Below are 20,112 nucleotides of genomic sequence, written 5' to 3' on the forward strand. Positions count from 1 at the left end.
TGTGTATTTTTTTTTATTTATTCGTTTTTATCTAGTTTCTTGGTTTCTTATTTTAACTTCTCAGACTATCCACTGCTGATATTAATTATTCTATTTTCCCCTCATACTGCTCACAACTGTTCTGCAGTGAATATATGAATTATTGAAGTGGCTGTTTCGGCTGCCTGTCTCTCTTATCCAGCATGTAATACACCTTCTACAGGGCGCTGACAGAGAGAGAAGCTTATTATTTCAATATGTTGCCATGGTTAGAGAGTAGTTGGATTGGAATGACTATTATTATTTCATACGATGCAGCTAAAATGCAGCTCACATTTATTACTATTTATGACATGTGAATGTGAGTCACAAGGATTAACCCTGGGTCTATTACATTCATTTTGTTGATATTAAAAAAGCTTTTCCACTAACCTCTAAATGTTTTCATGGAAATGAAGCATGCGTACACATGCAGCAGTGTTTATTATTTACTCTGTACAACTACAACTGTGTGATCACAATTTTCTATCAATCACACCGATGAACACATCAAAGGTTATCAGTAGATGTTGATTTTGGAACAATTTAATATTGATTGATTGATTGCATGACACTGACAATAATCAGTGTAAATTAATTGTTAGTGAGACAGTTTTATTGTTTTCTATGGCACGTACTAACAGCATTTAATTTATACTCATATTTACTTCTAGAGACAATTTTTAATTCCCATTTCACTCGAGCTTTTTTTGGTTAGGAATCTAGAGGGAAAAAAAACATTAAAATAAAATACTGCACAAAATTTACAGAAGAAAAACAGTCAAAGGTGATTCATGTCAGACTCTTGGGTAAATACGTAACCCTGAAAGCATCTTCAGGGATTGTTTTGAAGGTTTCACAGAGCTCCTCTAGGGCCACAGAAACGACTGCACGTCTGGCTTCCCTCTGCAAATTTTTCAACATTTAAACAAGCAACTATTCTCTTTCAGAAATTCTACAACTGACAAATAATTTGATTTTTCTTTTGCGCCACCATTTCATTCAGCTGTGTACAAGTTTAACAATTGATTTTAAAATGTTTCCATCTTCAGTTGCAACTACAGATAAAACTGCATCAGCTCAGAATCCTTTGTAAAAACGTGCTCATTTATTTTAGAAGAACAAGCGCTCATGTGAGCCGTCAGTGTCTCCCCGTCTCATCAAGGCCGAGCTCACATTTCCAAACTAAAAATTTAGTTTAGTTAGTATTATTTAGATGATTAAATTCGAAGATAACTGCGTTCAATCTGTGTGCTGCAGGTTGCCTTGAGGATCCGACCCCTCAGCGATGCTGAGCAGGAGGAGGGGGCCACGATTGTAGCCCACAGAGTGGACGACCAGGTGAGATGGCCATCCTTTACTCTTTATCTTCATGTGTTTCAGTGACGGATGGGGTTGACATGTGCGATTGTGTGGGAAAAACCCCCTTCCTGCCGGTCACGAGCATGCACAGATAAGGTATCTGCAGGGACCTCGGTAAAGCCAGCGGCTCTTTTTAAAGCTGGCTTGAAAAGCTCAAATGTCACATTTCATTTGTGAGTAAATGCTGGCTGAGTCAGACCTGAGAGTGACCTTTCTAACAAACAGGTATGAAGGAAAATAATTTCATAAACAAACACATGAAGGCTTTGCCTCAGTGAATGCCTGAGGTAAATTTCATATCAGCAACGGCAGAGGTGTAGAACATCTCTAATATAAAATGCTCAGGCTGATGGCAGTCCACTGTTTTATTGCAATTGTTGAATGAAAACTGAGAATTTTCACAAGTGCAGGAAGTAGTAATTATTTATATTCGCCTTATCTATGTTACCTGCAATAAAATTGGAGAATTTGCTGTATTCGTCTAAATCCACAGCTTGAGGTCAGACACAGTAAGACGATTAAAATAAACACCTTTGACTCTGGAATCTTTTGCAAAATCTGTGAACCAAAGAAGTAGATCAGCCAGAAATTAAATAGAATTTAAATGCTACTGAAACATTTATGATAGATTAACATACTTTAAATTTCTATCCTCTATGTTGACATTTGAAAAAAAAAAATTCTTTTTACAAAAAAAAAAAAAAAATAGATAACTTTATTTATTTTTTAGCAAATGAACCATTATGCGATACTCATGCATAATGTGTTAATACGTGCAAAATGTGTGCACACTGTTTAGTTGGATTGTGACCAGGTGATATAAAAGAACATACCTCACACACAAGATCCATTGGCACCATATTTACCATTAGCTTTTTCTTTCAACTGGTCCCCCTTGGAGACCATTTAGCAGTATGTGGAACGATGATGAAGATAGTGCTAATGCTAATGAACACCATGATTGGAAACCTGCGGTGTCTCCTGGCTCTGTGTAGGCTGACTGAAACATTTGTGTGCTTGCTGGTGGTGGGCAGTGTTTCTTAAGCAAGACAAAGAGCTCCAAGTAAAAGTGGCGACGGTTAACAGTTACTCCACTCTGCCTTGTTGTAACAGTGACGTGCTGGGCGGACTCGGGGTGATGTTGTATTAAAACAAGGGTCTGTTTATTAGTTTTTTATGGTACTAATGGAAATTGCTGGAGAAGACTTCTAGAAACAGATAATCCACCGCGCTGAGATCTAAGTTGTTTGTCAGACGTAATTTAATTACACCGCTTCTTAGGTACAACATCAGCACTTCTGTCTGGGATGACATCATTAAAATAGGCTTGGACTCAGGGGATTAGAGCATAACAACGGGAAGGTAATTATGGTGTTGGCACAGCCCCCATAACAAGGCTTTGTTGTTGATTTCCAACTCAACCAAACTGCACTAAGAAAAAATGCTTTGTGTCTCCTGCTTGACTTTCTGCTTCATTGTATTCCCCAAGAGCTCCATCCACAGTGGGTTGTACCTGTGGAGATCAGTAGTGGCAGTCATGCTGTATGGTCTCTGTTAGGTTATATCATGAGGACGCATGCAGTAAAGGATTAGAAGAGCTTACAAAGCATACTTTGTTATTGAGGCAGTGGGACTGAGGGAATCTATTTTTTTTACCCGTGGGGCTTACCTGGGCTGTCCTCACCTGAAAGGAGGGGATTGGTGAGGTAGATCACGTAAACACAATCAGATTAATGTTTACCCACCCCTCAGTAGCAAAATACACAAAGGCATATGCAGATATTGGCATGAAAGTGAAGCACCCTGTCCTCTACATTTACACCTTATCTTTGCAAAAACACATGACCATGGACTAATTATTTGTTTGCATAACAGTAGACAGGCGGAGACCATATGGTCTACAGGTTGTACTCAGACAGATTAGCAGAGTGCTGGTGGCTGACTTTGCTGACTGGGTGGGAGCAGCCAGATCTAGCAGAAAGCAGACAACTTGAAGCTTGCTAAGCTTGTGGAGATGAGCTCATTCGATGGGTTTTAGCGCAGGTTAAGCCTTCTGCCACCTGCTCTTTTTCTCCCTTCTGGTTTAGTCTTCCCCCATTGACAGCCTCAGGGCATCCCATCACTGTCTGTTACACTCTGTGAGCTTGAGGAAATTGTAGTGAGGCATATTTCTGAATAAGATGTTAAAATGAGTCAGACTGTGACAGCATAGAAGAGTGGCTTTTATGAGAATTATAAGCAGCAAACAGGTGTGTTTAGTAATATGTGGACAAACGTTAAGTGTGGTGGAAAGATGATTTTTGAAGATTAGTTTTAACCGAGAATGATGAATCATTTCTAAAGACATCCAACAGGCAAACATCAAAACTCTTTATTCCCATCTCACAGCTGATTTATGGATCTTGAGGCTGCAGGTTGTCTTGAAAAAGTCCTAAATGCTAAATAAGTTGTTTGTGTTGACTTTCTAATGTAGTCTTCATGGACTCAGACATTGTTTACCTTCAACTTCATTACTGCCCTCCTCAAGAGGTGAGAAGTCCCTACTTAAGAGGCTAACAGTAAAGCTAAGTTTAGCCCCTAAGAGATAAAAACAGTCTTTCGACCTTGTGAATGAGACACCTGGGAGGACAGTGTTATCTCATCACCGAGTTCACTTAGAAACCTTTCTGACCTTTCAGGCTTTATTAGGAACATCAAAACAAAAGGAAAATCTGCTTTCTGAATTCTTAACAGCAAATGCATTCATGAATAAATAAATTCATACACTAGATGGGAAGATCTTGTTTGTAAAACTGTGTGCGTTACTGAGACCTCAAACTCGTTGAGCATGTTTTCTGCAGGGCTGGTCTGTCTGTAACGTACACAGTGGGGAATGCTTTATGGCGAGGCCTGGTCTCCATGGAGACTCCAAGACAAGGTCAGGGCCATTGTTTTTTGTTTTGTTTTTTTTTTCCTTCCACATGCAGTTGGACATATATAACTAAAAGAAAAAAAGGATTTTTTTCTTTTCTTTTTGTTGTGTTTTTCTGTCTGTAAGTGCATAAGCTGCACATGAAGTATTAATGTTTGCATTTCATGGTCATCTTTTGAGAGGTGAAACTGCTGTTGTGTGCAGACAGTGGGGGACTTTAAAGTATGTAAAATGAAAAAAACGCTCAATGGCACATTTTTTACCCTGATCAGGATCTTGCAAATAAATAAATAAAAATACATAATTTTCTCTGTTTTGCTTAAAAGATCAAGAAATTTAAAACATGAAAACACAGTTCAAGCTCTCTTGAGGCTTGATTACAGTATGCAGTGAATTGGCAAATTTTTTGCCCTTAGGAAGTACAAAGCACCTCGCCTCAAGAGATGAGTGTAGAGTTTCTGAAAGGCTCTACAGAGGCCGTCAGTGAAAGGAAATTCGAATTGCCTTCACTTTAGAGGCTGCACAGTAGTTAGTGTCATTCAGCAGAAGCCACCCCCCACCTGGAAAACAAAAGACTGCAAATTAGAAAAGCTTTGTGTGGCTTTCTCCGCTGAGTACAGAAATATGAGAAAACAGCATGTTTCACAGGACTTCACTGGTTGTGAAAACATTTAGGCAGCAATCCTGACAAAGCGGATTTATCTATTTATTTATGTTTGCATTTCTTTGTGCAAATACTGAAAATGTAGATGTGATATGTGGAAAACTTACAGCACATCTTTTTTCCTTCAGTATTACTCCATCTTTTTCTGATAGAAGTTCTTATTGCAGAGTTATCCGGGTAAAAATCTGGGCAAAACATCGAAACATTTGTCAAGTCTTTTCTTTTTTACGAGACGGAGTGTTTAAATAGCTTCGAGTCTTGACAAGAAAGGGATAGCAAGGACAAACAGTCTTGCCCTTTCTGAAGATTTAGCCTCTACAAACAGAAACAGGGCCGACATCAGGGCCTGATGCCGGCCCTGTTTCTGTCACAAAGAATAATAAGAACATTTTTATTCTCTAATGCAGTGGTTTCCAAACTGGGGTCCCAGAGAGGGTCTCCCAAAGAATATAGGGGGTCCCAGAGGCTTTGAACATTCAAAGCAATTGTGATTAATGTCCACACAAAAAAAAGAAAAAAGTAAGGCTACATGTTGTTAATTTAACTTTGGCTTTATTAAAGGACAGGATTATTTATGGTGAGAATCTTCATTTTGAAATCATAAAAACAAGCATGGTTTCAGCACGGGGTGGGGCAGGGGTCCATGGCTTTTTAGTATTTGCATGAAGGGGGTCCTCAAAGAAAATAGGTTGGGAACCACTGCTCTAATGGAACAAAGTCCTTCCTTTTTAACAGAACTGGGTTAATATGTCAATCTAAAGATGTTGTCTGTCTCTGGGAAGTGGATAATCTTTGCTTTCCTCATTTCTTTGGCTGTACCTTCCCTTCTTGACCTCTTGCAAACGCCACTGATCCCTGCCCCTCCCTTTAAGTCTCCTCTAAAAACGAGTGTCATTGTTGATGGCTCTAGCCATGTTTGTGTGTGCTGTGTGTGATCCCTCTCGGTGCCCTGAGTTTTTAACACTCTTGATCTTGATGAGAGGGCATGGCATGGCAGCTCATCACAAGTGGCCTCTGCTGGAGTGGCCCTCTTATTATACTCTTGAACAGCTTTCGGTACTGTAAACAGACCTTTTTCTTTGACTAACCCCACTGAGTTACAAATGTATGGAACAGGAATAAATCACAATAAACTCATTATACTATTTATTTTCAAAAAACAAAACAAATCATCCTGCATACAGCTTGGCTGTAGCAGGTGAGACTTGTTGGCGTCATTCTGTACCTTCAGGCATCTTTGAGTCATTCCTTAGTCTACCGGGGGGTGATGAGAAGGAACAAACTACCCTGAGGGCTTTCATAACCCCATCTTCTTGTTATGTCACATATTAACAAAGCATAATTTATTTACCAGTTTAATGGCAGGATAAAATTGTGAGAAAAACACTCTGTCATGCCCAGAATTAATCCTGTGTTCCCCTTTTGCTGTATAACAAAATCAGGATCACAGTGTTCGCCTGCCATCTCTGCACCCACCTAATACCTCTAAGTAGGAAGTATAGGCCAGCCGCAGGGCCATAGATTAGCCATCTTTTTGGTGACCACCCCATAGTAACATTGCTGTGTCACCTGAAGTGCACAACAGTTCTTAATTATACTTTCAGAGTATCCTTAACACATATGCAAATAAAATTCTAATGAGAGCTTAAAAACTGATTCACTAAAAAAATGAATTATTAAAGAAAAAGTTAGGAGATGAAGGTGAGTGGAAAGAGCAAACAAGTAGGAAGAAAAAATGTTGAGAGAATAAATATGAAAACAAATCATACCACTGAGGAAAAAAATGTATTTGCAGCTAGCAGTTGTAAGGTGTTTACAGCAAAAACATCCCATCTCTCTACTGGGTTTAAGGATCTGGTGGGAATTAGCCTCCAGGGGGGATTTCAGCGCAGTATTCCAGTCATAACAACAAGTTGTTTCTCTGGTAAAGCTTGTCTGTGAGGTTGCTTTAACCAAAGAACCATAGTACCTCTTAAAGATGTAGGAAATGGAAATATTTAAGCCCAGTTCTCAAACAAGGAAGAGTACGACCCAAAGTAATTCCCTAATATGACTGATCAGAAAAGTTCTGTTGTTTATGGAAAGATGATATGATTCATGTCTTGTTTTGTGTTGTACTTTCACCAGAATTTATCAGGAATGAAGAAATAAACAATCCTTACTTAACACTTCTTTCTGCAACCTAAATTTCCATTTCTTGAACACTCAATGGGTTTTTTGAGAAAAACATTTCCAAACGTGGCATCTTTTTTTCTTATATATCTTCATTCAAGGACATGGGATTTGTACTGCATTTTCAGAAAGACATAGTGTAATGGCTGTTCTAAACCCAATGAAGGTTTATTGTGTAACATGGCTGCAAAAGACCTGAAGTCACTAAGAAACGGGGAAATGTCTGCTTTTATGTTTTACACTGACATCTCCCATTCTGTGCTGTCAGATGGAGGCAAAATGGACTAAAATGCTGAAAATAACAGTGCTGAGTACCACTTTTGCTATTACTGTTATTATATGTGAACATGGGTGTGAAGTTAACTTGACTCTGCACTGAATGGATCCTTGAAAAACTTGTTGCTGCCTTCATCTAAAAAAAGATCCTCTGAAGACCAAAGCTCCACCATGTTTTGTTTGGTTTTTTTGCCTTTAAACTTATCTGGCTGAGGAGAGTAGTCAGGTAAATCATATCAGTGAACATAAATTAAATGGTCATCAGTACATAAAAAAAAAGAAAAAAATTTAATAAAACAGATCATTGGTTAAGACATTTTAAATGTACTAGATATGGTCCCGATCAGTCTGTTCATGATCAAAGTGAGCCAAAATGTTCTTCTGGGTACAAATTCATCTAATCTATTTAGGACAACAGAAAACGGGGAATTAAATCACCTCATATACATGAGGATTTAACTGGTTAATTTTTCAGAAAAATCTGTGATATCACACTTGATTAAGTAGAATCCAGAATTGATTTGCCACAATAATACCATCATTTGAATATTTCTGAGTCTTAGTCAGTGCAGACTCTCTTTAAGCTTCTATTTGACTTGATTTTAATCCAGAGATTTCCTCTTTCACACTTTACAGCTGAACAGTTGACTCCTATGTTGATCCTCTAGTGCTCAGATGGTCAGTCTGAGGTTAGATGTTGACCCCAAAAGACCTTTAAGATCTCATGTGGTTGCATATCTGCATGTTGTTTACTTGGTAATTGATGATTACCCTAGTTTGTGTGTTATGGCCAACCTCCGGCCTCAAATTTACCTCTGACCTCTTATTAAACACCTGCACCAGCCTCTCCTATCCGGCATTTGAGTTTTCCTACTGGATGACTCTTATTAGTTAAGAACGGCCTAGTTTCTTCTGCCAATGCAGGCAAGCTTTTAGACTGTTTTACATTACAATAATTTGTTTTTATGGGCAACCAAAACAAACAAAATGAACAAAGAAAAGCTGATTAGCTTCTGTTTTGGATGCAGGAATGTTGCCATTTTTCTGAAACAAGAACATCTGATGCGTGGATGCTTGGTGTTTTTATTATTCTATGTTTGCGTTATTATTTGTAATCATTTCCCATCTGTTGTTGTTCCATGTTATCATACATGAGGGGGAAAGCATTAAGGAGGCAAATAGAAAAGAAAGGAAAGAAGAAAAGTAATTTCTGTCATCCAGTTTGTGGTCCTTCAAGAGCATTGTACCAGCGGCTGGGAGTCATACAGTGTCTATTATTGAGTGTCTGAGTTGAAATTACAAAGACTCTTATGCGCCGGTACCAATTTAGCATTCAGTTGCCACAGCCAGACGTCTTATGTAACCTCAACTGTAGAGCGGCCCTCGCTATCAAGCTTGGTGTATCAGGTACACAATGGTCAAACAGACACCTCCAATCATGGAGAGCCCCTGAAACAGGATATTCCGTGGCATTGTTGGGGTGCAGAGGGCAGCACTGAGGGTTTCTATCAGATAACCAGCTGCAATTGTGTGCGGTGAATTTTTCCAAAGCTTTAGTTGCATTTCTGAAAGAGCAGCTTGAAAGGTCGCCCCACAGAGGTCACCGCTTGGACCTGATTGCTTTTTTTTGTGATCTTAAACTTTTGTTCTTTGCTGTTTTCTCAACACAGGACACGGATGAAATTGTGAAACATCTGCTGTTATGTCACCATGCAGGAAAGAAATATAGTGACTCACACAGATATACTTCTTTAACGATGGAAACTTGTTACTTTAGAGATAAATAGATGCACAGAAATTAAATGAAAATATGACACTCAGTTTGATTCGTCTTTCTTTGTGTTGATGACTCATAGCAAGTCAGCAGGATAGTTTAATATCCAGCTGTTAAATTGCTTATTTTAGTCACATTTTTTCTCACAAGATGTGACCCAAAGAATATTTTACTTCTCCAAATGTACCTTCACTAAGTCTACCATAATAGTGGTTGAGTTTTCTTTTTTTTTTTTCTTCTTTTTTTTTTTTTTTGGATAGGGAGGATGGTATTGTTGTCCCCAGAACTTCATTTGCAATTGAGTCTGAACTGATGAGTTTTTTCTTTTTTTTTTTTTTTTTTTCTATTGCTGGATTAAAATGAAGCAGTCATGAATTGGAAACATGCTTCCATGGCAACCACTTTGTCACAAGAGGATGAGGGTTTGAGCAAGGACGGTGTCTCAGGGGAACAATTAGATGCAGAGATGGACATCCAACTTAAGATGTGACACATGGACAAAACACTACTTGTAATCTTTATGATCCATTCTCGGTCACCCTTTTTAGCTGGTGGAGGAAATAAAAGGATGTAACCTTATGGCCTTTGCAGCGAGAGCCACAAAGACAAGATGCAAATGTAAACAATAAAACTCAACATCAATGCAGGTGGCAGGAGGGTTCAGCTCTATCACTGTGATTCAGACCCCAACTGCATGTTTTTGTTTAAAACGGTCCTCCATCTGTTAAAACTGGAGCTATCGCTCATCTTTCCTGTGGGATTCTTTTTTATGCTTTTTTTCTATTTGGCACTGCTGCACTTGCCTGCTCATTTGTCTGCTTCTTATTAATTTCATGTATTATACAAGATGCAGTAGATTCTCTACAGGTTTAACCTTCTAGGACTCAAAACCTGCTTATAAATAATAATAGATGGACAATAAATTAAAGCACACAAGTACAAAAGAGGAAGAGGAATTTGCGTCTAGTCTGGTCTATTAGCAAAGCATTACTGACAGCTGGTACACTACTGTCAATGTAAAATTTCTTAGTGACCCAAACTTTTATACTGGTGTAATGAACCTGTGTCTGAAAGGTGTATGGACAGCTGCTGACTTTTGTTGGCTGTGTTGGCAGCATTTGCTGCTTGGCACACATCAGAGGAGGGCGTCAGACTGAACCACCCAGGGCTGTCTGGCATGTGAAACTGCATCACATCCAGGCTTTGAATTATGGATCTGCGGTGGGAGCAAGCGGCGCTATAATCAGCAAGATGGCCAACCAAGTGATCCCTGCTGCTTTAATGAGCAGAACGGCAGGTGCTGTTGATCAGCCAAGAAAAGCACGGGCCGAGGTGCTCCATCGCACCCCACTGCTTTTTATTGTATTTAGAAAACTCCATCACACTAATTGGTTTCATGTCATTGCATTAGCAAGCTGTTGTTTGACTTTGGCTCCTTGTGAGGATATAAATATTTTAGGAGCTTCTTTTTTCATGGCTGCAGCGTGTAAACCCACTCTCTGGCCATTTTATTATGTTAACCCCCGGGGTCAGGTTAAGTTGAGACACACCCTGCATCCAAATGAAGTGACGCATGGCGTGTGGTGAATGGTAACACAGCACACAACATGATTAAAAATCCTAAAAATAACGTCATCATGAATGGAGGCTGTGAACCAGGAAATTGCTTTCCTTTTCACGTTGTGCAGTTCTCAGATGCTTTTGGTTTCTTTCCCACTTGTGTCAAAATTGATGACTGAGTTAGTGGCACCCATGTCAACGACTGGGGTGATATGAAACAGCAGCAAGAGACTCAGACTTAGACATCACTCAATCTAAAGCTCTAAGCCATACTGATATTTGAGAGAGCATGGTATATTAGCTGAACCTGGGATTCAGTGTAACTGCTAAATAGTGGATGGAAGTAAAGCAGTGAATGCTACATACTGTTTCTGACTGACTACAGATGTACAGTGACTGCAATTATGGGTGATAGAGATACTGAGAAATATATAGATATAGAGATAATAAATGTGCTCAAATGGTGGATTTTAGTAGGCAGGGGTGTTTTTTTCCCCCTCGGGTTGTTTCTTAACAGTGACTCTGCAGCAACTTAAAAATGTCTATTACTCATATCAGTGTCTAAGAGCTTGGTGGGTTTGGAAAATGGTTGCCTTGCAGCTGTCCGCTGACTCATCCCTGTTTGAAGCCTGCTCATGATTCAAGTACACCAGAATAAGAGATGAACTGGTCAGTTTGTGTGGGGATGATTCTGCCAGCTGATAGTTTGTGCAGCTGATGTAGATGATAATGGATTAGTGTTTAACAGTGTGCACTAATGACCTAAAGTTTTTGGTGAACTACAGCTGTTTGTGATAATGTACTTTAATAGGTGTGATATTTGACTGTATGATCACTAATTTGAGACTAAGAATGAAAGGTGATTATTTCATCATTGATTAATCGCTTTATATTTTGTAAAGTTATCTTGTAAATGTAATTTTTTTTTTATTGCTAAATGGAAAAGATAATAAGCCTAAATGTCAAGTTTGGACCCCCGTTAGAGTCTGTCTCCATCTTTTCATCACAGCAAGAAAATACTTCCAGCTCATCTAAGAGCACTTCAGGTTTTGTTTGACAGTTTTTTTTCCCTCATTTGTTTATTTTGCAGCAGGCTTGTTTTAAGATATTCTTTTTTGTTTTTTAGTTTAGTTTATTTTTCAGTTTGTGTAAATGCAGTAGCACTAGTACCATGTTGGTAGATTATGAAACAAGAAGACAATGCACAAAAGTATATGTACAAAAATGGGGGGCAAAAAATAGAAAATTTGGCAAAAACAGGAAAAAAAATTAAAACAATATAATAGTTGCTGCAAACAAAGCTGAAATAGTAATAGTTTTGTTATGGTACATGGTAATGGTAGTTTTGTTATTCTTATACCACTTGCAGTGCATCCTTTGTTGTATGTCCACAGTTTTTTTATCATGTTTCAGTTGAGGCTGTGTTAGGATTGTGGGTAAATCTTCAGTATGTGGGTCTTGGCATATATTGAAGCTTTGAGTTGTTTCTCATCGTCTTGTTGTAAAAGCCGTCCTTCTATCATCCTCAGCTGTTTTACACTAGAATTTTGAAAATGTGCTTCTGATTTTGTAATTTGTGTGAGACCTGAAAATTTCTTAAACGAGATTCCCAAACCTTTGTCACTTTGGTCAGTCATGCTTTATGCCTCCTTACTGCTTACTACTCCTTACTACCTCTCACAAACCTGCTTGTTGCTACTTTCTTTGTTGCCGAGTGTGTATGAATACATGTTTCCATGGAACTGCCAGAGAGATAGAGGATATGTGGGAGATATCACATGTTCCAGGAAGCTGCCATGTTCCTTAACCTGTTCTGTTCTCAGAGTGGCTGTCAGGGCTCAACAGCTAATTATGACCTGTACTTCACCCCAGACTCTTTGTTTCTCGGAAGCCTCTTAATTGTACACAGAGGACAGTCAGTGAAGGGTACTTGCATGTGCTGACATCTGGATGGCTCCATACAGTCTCATAACTGGCATCCGGGCACATGATCAGATATTAAGTTCTATGTTGCTGCAATATCTCATTGGAGCCATCACCTTCCAGTCTTATCAGAAGACTTAAGAATATGAGTGGCTTACAATCTTCCTGAGCAGCAGCTGTTGCGTGGATGTTCATGGGCAGAGCTGAGGTGGTTCTGTAACTCAAGAAACACAGGCGACAGATGGGACTGTAGGTGTCATCATCGCCTTTAGCTTTTAATGATTTTCCCAAGTGCATGTGCAGGGACAAAACTGTGCATGGACATTTGATCCCTACCACACACGGTTATGTAAGAGCATTGTGGCATGTTCATTAGCTTTCTCATGGAGCACAATTACACAATTACACAATTACACATGCACACCATGCATATAATAACACTCCACTCTGAGAGGGATACATTTACAAAGGTACATATTTTTTCTTTTTAAACCTTTTGGTTTTAAAACAATTGTAAATGTAAACACGAGTGCCACATTTCAGAACATATAAAACAATACAAGAAAATAATATTTTAATATCTTATAATTAAAAGTATAATATAATATATAAGTAGTAGATTAAATAATACTGAAAACACCACAAAGTTTAAATAAAATATCAAGGAAAGAGATGTTTCGGTGCATCATTATTTTAAATAGCTGTCAAGTTAGCGACCATCAGGAAAACTGTAAGGCAGTATACAACTCACGTTGTTGCTTTTAAATACAAAACATAAGAAGTGAGGGGCTGACTGGTCAGGGAGAACAAATACATACACTGGTACAGTTCACACAGGTCAGACAGACATGGTTTGGTCAGTGATATAGATCGTATTGTCTGATTTTTATATTGTTTGAGAAACAAAAAGTTGTGTTGATTAAAACGCTAGGTTGTCTGTCTTTGGTCCAGCAGAGCTACAGGTGGCAACATAAATAGAAAATAGAAAGAAAAATAGAAATAGAAAAATCCTAAAACCAGTAAAAAAAAAAATCCTTGTAATTCATAAATAGTATTATTTAATGACTGTATGTATTATTTTATTTTATTTTAATTGTTTTTTGTACAGTGAGCCAAAATGTGTTTATGACATGTTTATCTGTTTTAATACTCTCCTACTAACATCCTAAATATCTTATTTGGATTTAGAGTGAGGCCACCGTTATTAATCTAAATATAAACCTATAAAATGAAAGAAATTTGTGCTTGGTTGATTTTTGTTCCACGTTATAACAGTTCTTGGCAATATTTCACATACCGTTGAAAAGCTGTTTATTTTAAAATGGTGCTACCTTTGTAAAGATAATGGATTAGTTAGATGAGCAGCAGAGTTAAGAATGTGGCTTGTGTCCATGAAAAACTTGTCAAATCTTCTCTGCTAGTTCCAAATAGCTTATTCTTTTGTTGACTTATGTTTGGTGTTAGGGGCCTCAGTAGCATGTGGAAGAACTTGACACACCCGCAACACTCTGGCACCTCCTCCACATGCTGGGGACCAGCCTGGCCGTGGAATCCCATTCTTCAACCAGAAGTTTCAAACAAAAGTCAAAAGCAGAATAAGCTTTTTGGCATTGGCAGAGAAGATTATGAAAATTTTCATTAGTGTAACACAAACTAGCCTGAAATCTACTTAATCTATTTAGATTTAGTCACCACTTAGTGATCTTTAGTTATCACTGAAGATCTACACAAACATGGTAAAAGTAGGGATCGACCAATATGGATTTTTTTTCACGTCAGCCAGGGTGCCAATTTTTTTGAGCCAATATTTGGAGCCGATACTGCTTTTGTTCCCTTAATTTACATAATGAAATGACAATAATAATGTTACGAGTCTCATTTCTTTTTTTTTTATTATTATTATTATTAAAGATAAAGTTCTGAAAGTTCTTAATCCTCGCAGTTTAGGAGCTGCTGGTTATAATGGAGGAAACAGAAACACTCTGCATTTTCATCCATTAGCCTATACCTTTCTCCTGTAGGTAGTGATCTAGCTGTGTGTACTACTTCTCCTCTTCATCAGCCTGCTCATTGATCCGTGTGCCGGGGAATTCCTATAAAATAACATGAATGAGGTGAAAAGGCTGCAGTTTGAACTTTTAGAGAACCACCGATGAACAGCTGCTGATCTCTCCTCTGCACCTCACAGAAATGCTCACTGTTGACTTCTGGTGAATAAATCTTTGTTTTGTATACATTAGATGCATTTAACAAAAGAACAGCCAAGACAGTTTTGAAATGTGCATAGTCAATAACTGTCAAATAAAATGAAGCCTTGCTGGTCCCTGACCTTTCCTAAAACTATGTTAATTTTCATTAAAATAAGTTTTAATATTTAATATGTAAAGACCAGAAGAAATAAAATCATATTCCGGCTACAAGTGGCTATTTTGATCATAGGACTTTTTCTTTCTCCCCAACTTTGTGCTGCAGCCACTTCTTGACTTCATGGAATAAAACAAGACAGTTTAGAACTAATTGGACTTTTTATTCTACTGAAACTCTTTTATTTGACTTTGTAGATCAATGGAAGGTAACTGTTGTCTGTTATATCAGCTTTCTATTATATCAGCTTATATCAGCGATCACTCTGATCGATCAGCTGCTGTGTGAAATCATTCAGCTGTCAGAGATCTATGTACCCTGATGGCGTACAAGATTATTTCATAGCAAATATAATTTCCTTCAGTGCACTCACAGAAGTTCACTAAGTTCAAAACTCACCATGCTTGCGTATTGGCCGATACCTGTAAAAAACACAAATATCGCTCCTCAGTTAAAAGCTCCAGATGGTTCACCGTACAACCGGCCTAACAGTACATGGTTCTGGAGGGTGAACAGTCTTACAACGGTGCTATTTTTCCTTTTCGCTCAAGGACTCGGACTCCTGGTGTTAACCACTTTTTTAGTGAACTAATTCTTCAGACTATTCTCACATTGATTGTGGGGGATATCAGACTGACTGAAACTAAGTGACTTAAGAGTTTCTGACCTTGGATATCAAAAGAAGCACTCCTTTGTTCTCAGTATCTTTTTCCTGAAACACGATCAGAACTCGAACGTCACTGCAGCCACTTGGACGAAAAAGAGGAAGAGGGATCAGGAAGAGAGTGGCATTAATTTGCTTCACAAGTTTTCTTTGTGCTGAGATCAAGTGTTGCTTCATCTCTCACATTTCTCCATCTTTACTCTTTTTCTTGAATGCTGCGCGCCTCTCTCCTGTTTACCTTTTTACTGATTGAAAGCTGTGTTAGCTTGCCATGCCTCCCGCCTTCATGTGTTTTTGTCAGTTTATTAGAAGTGAAATCTCCCCTCTTGAATTTCAATTGAGAGGCTTCAAAGTGAGCAGCTTAGCCGTTGAGGGCGTCATCAAACAAGCGGGGTGCAGACCTCAGAGGACTCTCAAGGTCGGCTGCTAAATGAAGCTGACCAACTGATCACACCTCACAAAATCCCAGCTGCCCCAAAGTAAGAATTTGAGGGTTACAAATTTTTAGAGACTTTTCTTGTTGCCAGAACACTTAAATAGATCATATGCTGATGGTGATCATTCTGCTGCAGCAAGCTCAAATAAATTGCACCTACGCTGACTCTGTGGTTGGCCAGCCATTTTAAATGTTCTCTTTTATTTAACACCATGTTGCTCTTTACCTGAAAGAATCTTTGTGAGAGCTTTCATTTACTGGTGGTTGTGGAAATAAGAGTAAGGCAATGTCAGGCAGCACAGCTGGAACAATGTGACATTTCAGTCTTTGCATATTCACATCAAATGTGATGGTGCTGTTCAGAAAGCACAATTTTTCCCATGTTCCCTTCAAATTTACTTGCTCTTGTATCTGTCTTCCACATGCTGTGGATGAATTTGACATGTGCATGGCTTGTTCAGTCATTATGAGCAGGAACTAGAACATTTCAGATTGCCTGTGGGGATGGCTATTTGTATAAATGAGTGCATAGCTGCTGTGTCTGTACCATACAGACTGTCACAAGGACAACCTATTATACACTGAAGACAGCTTCCGACTGGCATTTTCCGCTCTTTTCAATTTCATGTCTTTTCTTTTCTAATTTGTATAAACCACATATTAAATGTATTTTTTCCCAGCGGGTGAACAAGGTTAGCGGAGCAGTTCAGCTGACTTGATTTCATCCAGTAATAATTCTGCATATTTTCTTTTCTTTTACAAGAAAAGTAAACATATGCAGTTATAGGTATGAGGCTGATATTATAAGATGACTGCGCTCATCATTGACCCCCACCCATCTCCATCAGTTATGCTCTCCTTACTCGTCTGTTGTGATTACATGTGGTGTGAAAAAAACAAGTTAAATATAAGAACTTATTTATTAAATAGATATACTTTATGCAGTTTAACTGTGATATGAAAGCTAGTAAGCTTTCATGCGTGAAAGGCATCACGGGGAGCTCCAAGGCTCCCCACATATGAAAAAGAAGAAAGAGATAGAAGGGAATCAGAAGAAAGAGGACAGATGGAGCAAGGAAAACGAAAACGAACAGGTGGCAGGTTGACATTTGCAGATATATCACAGGAAAGGAAATATTCCAGGCATGGCCCTGCTTTAGCTGAAATAAATTCAGCTCCATTGTAAACTACATTTTTAAAAACAACAAATACGTTAAACTTCAAGTTTCTGCTACTAAAATTCTAAAAAGAGTAAACCTGCCTAAATATGAACACTTTAGTATCAGCAGTTATATCTGAATTTCTATCATAATACATACGGATAATAACATCCACTTTACTATACATCTAAAGGACTTTTTAAAAATATACAATCACACACTGACACCTTCTAACATCTGGACTTTGAGTCCTGTGTAAAGCTGTTTAATTGACTTTCATTTCTCCGTGAAGACTACAGCAGTCATGACCTGTAAAAAAAAAAAAGTTTTTTATATAATTCCAGTACAATTCCATAATAAAAATAGAGTTCATTCCTTTACTTTTACATGGGATTTTTAGTTTTATTTCAGGTTTTACATGTTTAATTAAATATGTCAGCATGTATAATAACAAAAAAATTTGTTTTTAAATTAGTTTCTTCATCAATTTAGGTTTTTAACTGTAGTCACATCTGGAGGTTTTATGACAGATATTATCAGCATGGAAATGGCTGGTGAGATTCTGCATTATGATCTAGAACAAGGTAGAGTAGGTGATGCAGAACAACATATAGATATATTACATGCTGCATTTACGGACCCTTGGACATCTGACGTTTATCCAAGTGAGGGTCAGTTTACACAAAATATTTATAAGCATTGTTTTGCTCTTTCTGTTGATAGAATACAGTAAAAAATGGCATATTTCTGTCATAGTCCTGTTGTATGGGGGCTGAATCAGTCCAGTCAAAAGTAATAAACAACCTTAATAATATAAGAAGATTTATTCATGAGAGATTCTTGTCTAAAACAACCAGTACAGTACAGTGAAAAAAGTTTGCTCATAGACAAACGGCACCAAAAACATGAGGAAAAATGGTGGTTGATGATCATTAGGTGGATGCTGGTAGTCATGATGTTGTGGTGGGGATATGCATTCATCAAATGGTCAGAAGCCTCGAGAAATTTACCAGAAACCTAGAACTGATTTTAATGATTCACTGCTCTTAAGGTCATGACTGCGTCTAGCATCTTTTGGCTGTATCACATGCAAAGTGACTCACTAGGAAAAAAACAAACAAATCTGTAACAAACTAAACTCCTACTACAGATGTGCATTATATTTATTTTGTTGGTTTGTTTTTGGAGGCCTTTTGACCTGTTATATTTATATGTTAATGCACATTTTCATATAAAGATAGACTGAAACTAATTAGACCTTTTGGCTGTTAGAATAATACGACACGTGAATCAGTCCCAGCAGAGCTGAGTTAATAGAGTAATTTGTATTTCAGTGACATTTCATCTGTCTTTTCTACTTTCACCTTTGCCACACGTTCAAGCCTCACTTCACTTACCTGAGACCACTTTTGCTCATTAGCACAGCTTTCTATAGTGATTGACAAAGAGACCCATCATCAAGGTAATTGGCAACTGAAATGTCAACGCAGGGTTGAACACTAACCGCCTACTCACGATTTGTTCTTCTCTCTTTCATTTCCCTGTCTTTTATTCCTTCTCCATCATTAGATGGTGGTTCTGATGGACCCCATGGAAGATCCAGATGACATCCTCCGTGCCAACCGCTCCAGGGAGAAGACTTACATGTTTGATGTGGCATTCGACTTCTCAGCCAGTCAGGTCAGTCAGAAATAAAAGCTTAAATAAACCAAAGCTGAATGATTCAAATGTTCCATACTTGTGTTCCTCTAATGTTTTTTATTTTCTTCCTCCTTTGCAGGAAGAGGTTTACAGATCTACAACCAAAGGTCTCATTGAAGGCCTCATATCAGGCTACAATGCCACTGTGTTTGCCTATGGACCCACAGGTTTGTGTTTTTGTGTAATCCAGATACATGGTGCTCTGTCTGAATTTAGGTGTCTTCCACCAATTTCATCTGTCATCTTCCTGACACTCGATCTTTTGTCAGTCAGCCCACTTTTTCAGGAAGAGGATGAGACATCTTACCAACCCCTTGTTTAAGTTTCAATTTTAGCTAAAAGTAAGGTGAGAAAATTAGTCATGCTCCTCCTCTGATGTCAAATGGATATGGCAGACTGTCAAAGACTAGCTGAGCTCTGTCAGTCCATCAAGTTACTCACCTTTGTCTTTGTTTTTCCAACTCTTTCCTATGGTTTCCCGTACAACCGTTCCCAGAAATTTACTGCTGATCTCATTTTAGGGAGATACCGGCTTATTTGGGAAATTATTGACATTTTGGATGTTCATCTGTTTTCACCATCAGTATTTCGGTGCTGACAGCTTGTGTTTATTGTGTTTTGTTGGTAGGTTGTGGGAAGACATACACCATGCTGGGAACAGACAAGGAGCCAGGCATCTACGTCCGCACACTGAACGACCTTTTTCGTGCCATCGAGGAGACCAGTGATGACATGCTGTACAGCGTCTCCATGTCATATCTCGAGGCAAGTCTTCTTCCAAGAAGCTGGCCTCCAGACTTAAAGACAGAATCATTCGGTCAATGCAGCAGCGATGGCACATCATCTAGTAGTCAATAATTTGTGATCGCTGCTTATTTCAGCTGTAGATAATTATCACATCCTCGGTTCAGTATAACTGTAGCACTGGCCATCTCTTGCACTAGCCACAGAGATCAGACCAGATCTTTGCACAACCTAGGAAGGACCAATCCTAACCTGTAGCATGCTATCATCAAAAAATGACTGCCTTTTTTTAAATTAATCACACAGGTCCTGGTAGTTGACATGAAGACAAAGGGGGTATTGTTACTTTACTAATATCTAAATAAATTGGACTGCCATCCTCT

At 38.4% G+C, this 20,112-nt stretch overlaps 1 protein-coding gene across 1 annotated transcript in view; it reads left to right on the forward strand.

Moving 5' to 3' along the window:
• Nucleotides 1-20,112, forward strand: part of kif19 (kinesin family member 19) — a 31,608-nt gene that overhangs the window by 1,015 nt on the left and 10,481 nt on the right. Inside the window, exons 2-5 of the mRNA XM_041974972.1 lie at nucleotides 1,279-1,359; nucleotides 18,854-18,964; nucleotides 19,065-19,152; nucleotides 19,614-19,750. Coding sequence (XP_041830906.1) covers nucleotides 1,279-1,359; nucleotides 18,854-18,964; nucleotides 19,065-19,152; nucleotides 19,614-19,750 — 417 coding nt within the window. The remainder of the gene's footprint in view (nucleotides 1-1,278; nucleotides 1,360-18,853; nucleotides 18,965-19,064; nucleotides 19,153-19,613; nucleotides 19,751-20,112) is intronic.

This window comes from Melanotaenia boesemani, chromosome 21 (genome assembly GCF_017639745.1).
Source record: "Melanotaenia boesemani isolate fMelBoe1 chromosome 21, fMelBoe1.pri, whole genome shotgun sequence".
Lineage (NCBI taxonomy): Eukaryota > Metazoa > Chordata > Actinopteri > Atheriniformes > Melanotaeniidae > Melanotaenia > Melanotaenia boesemani.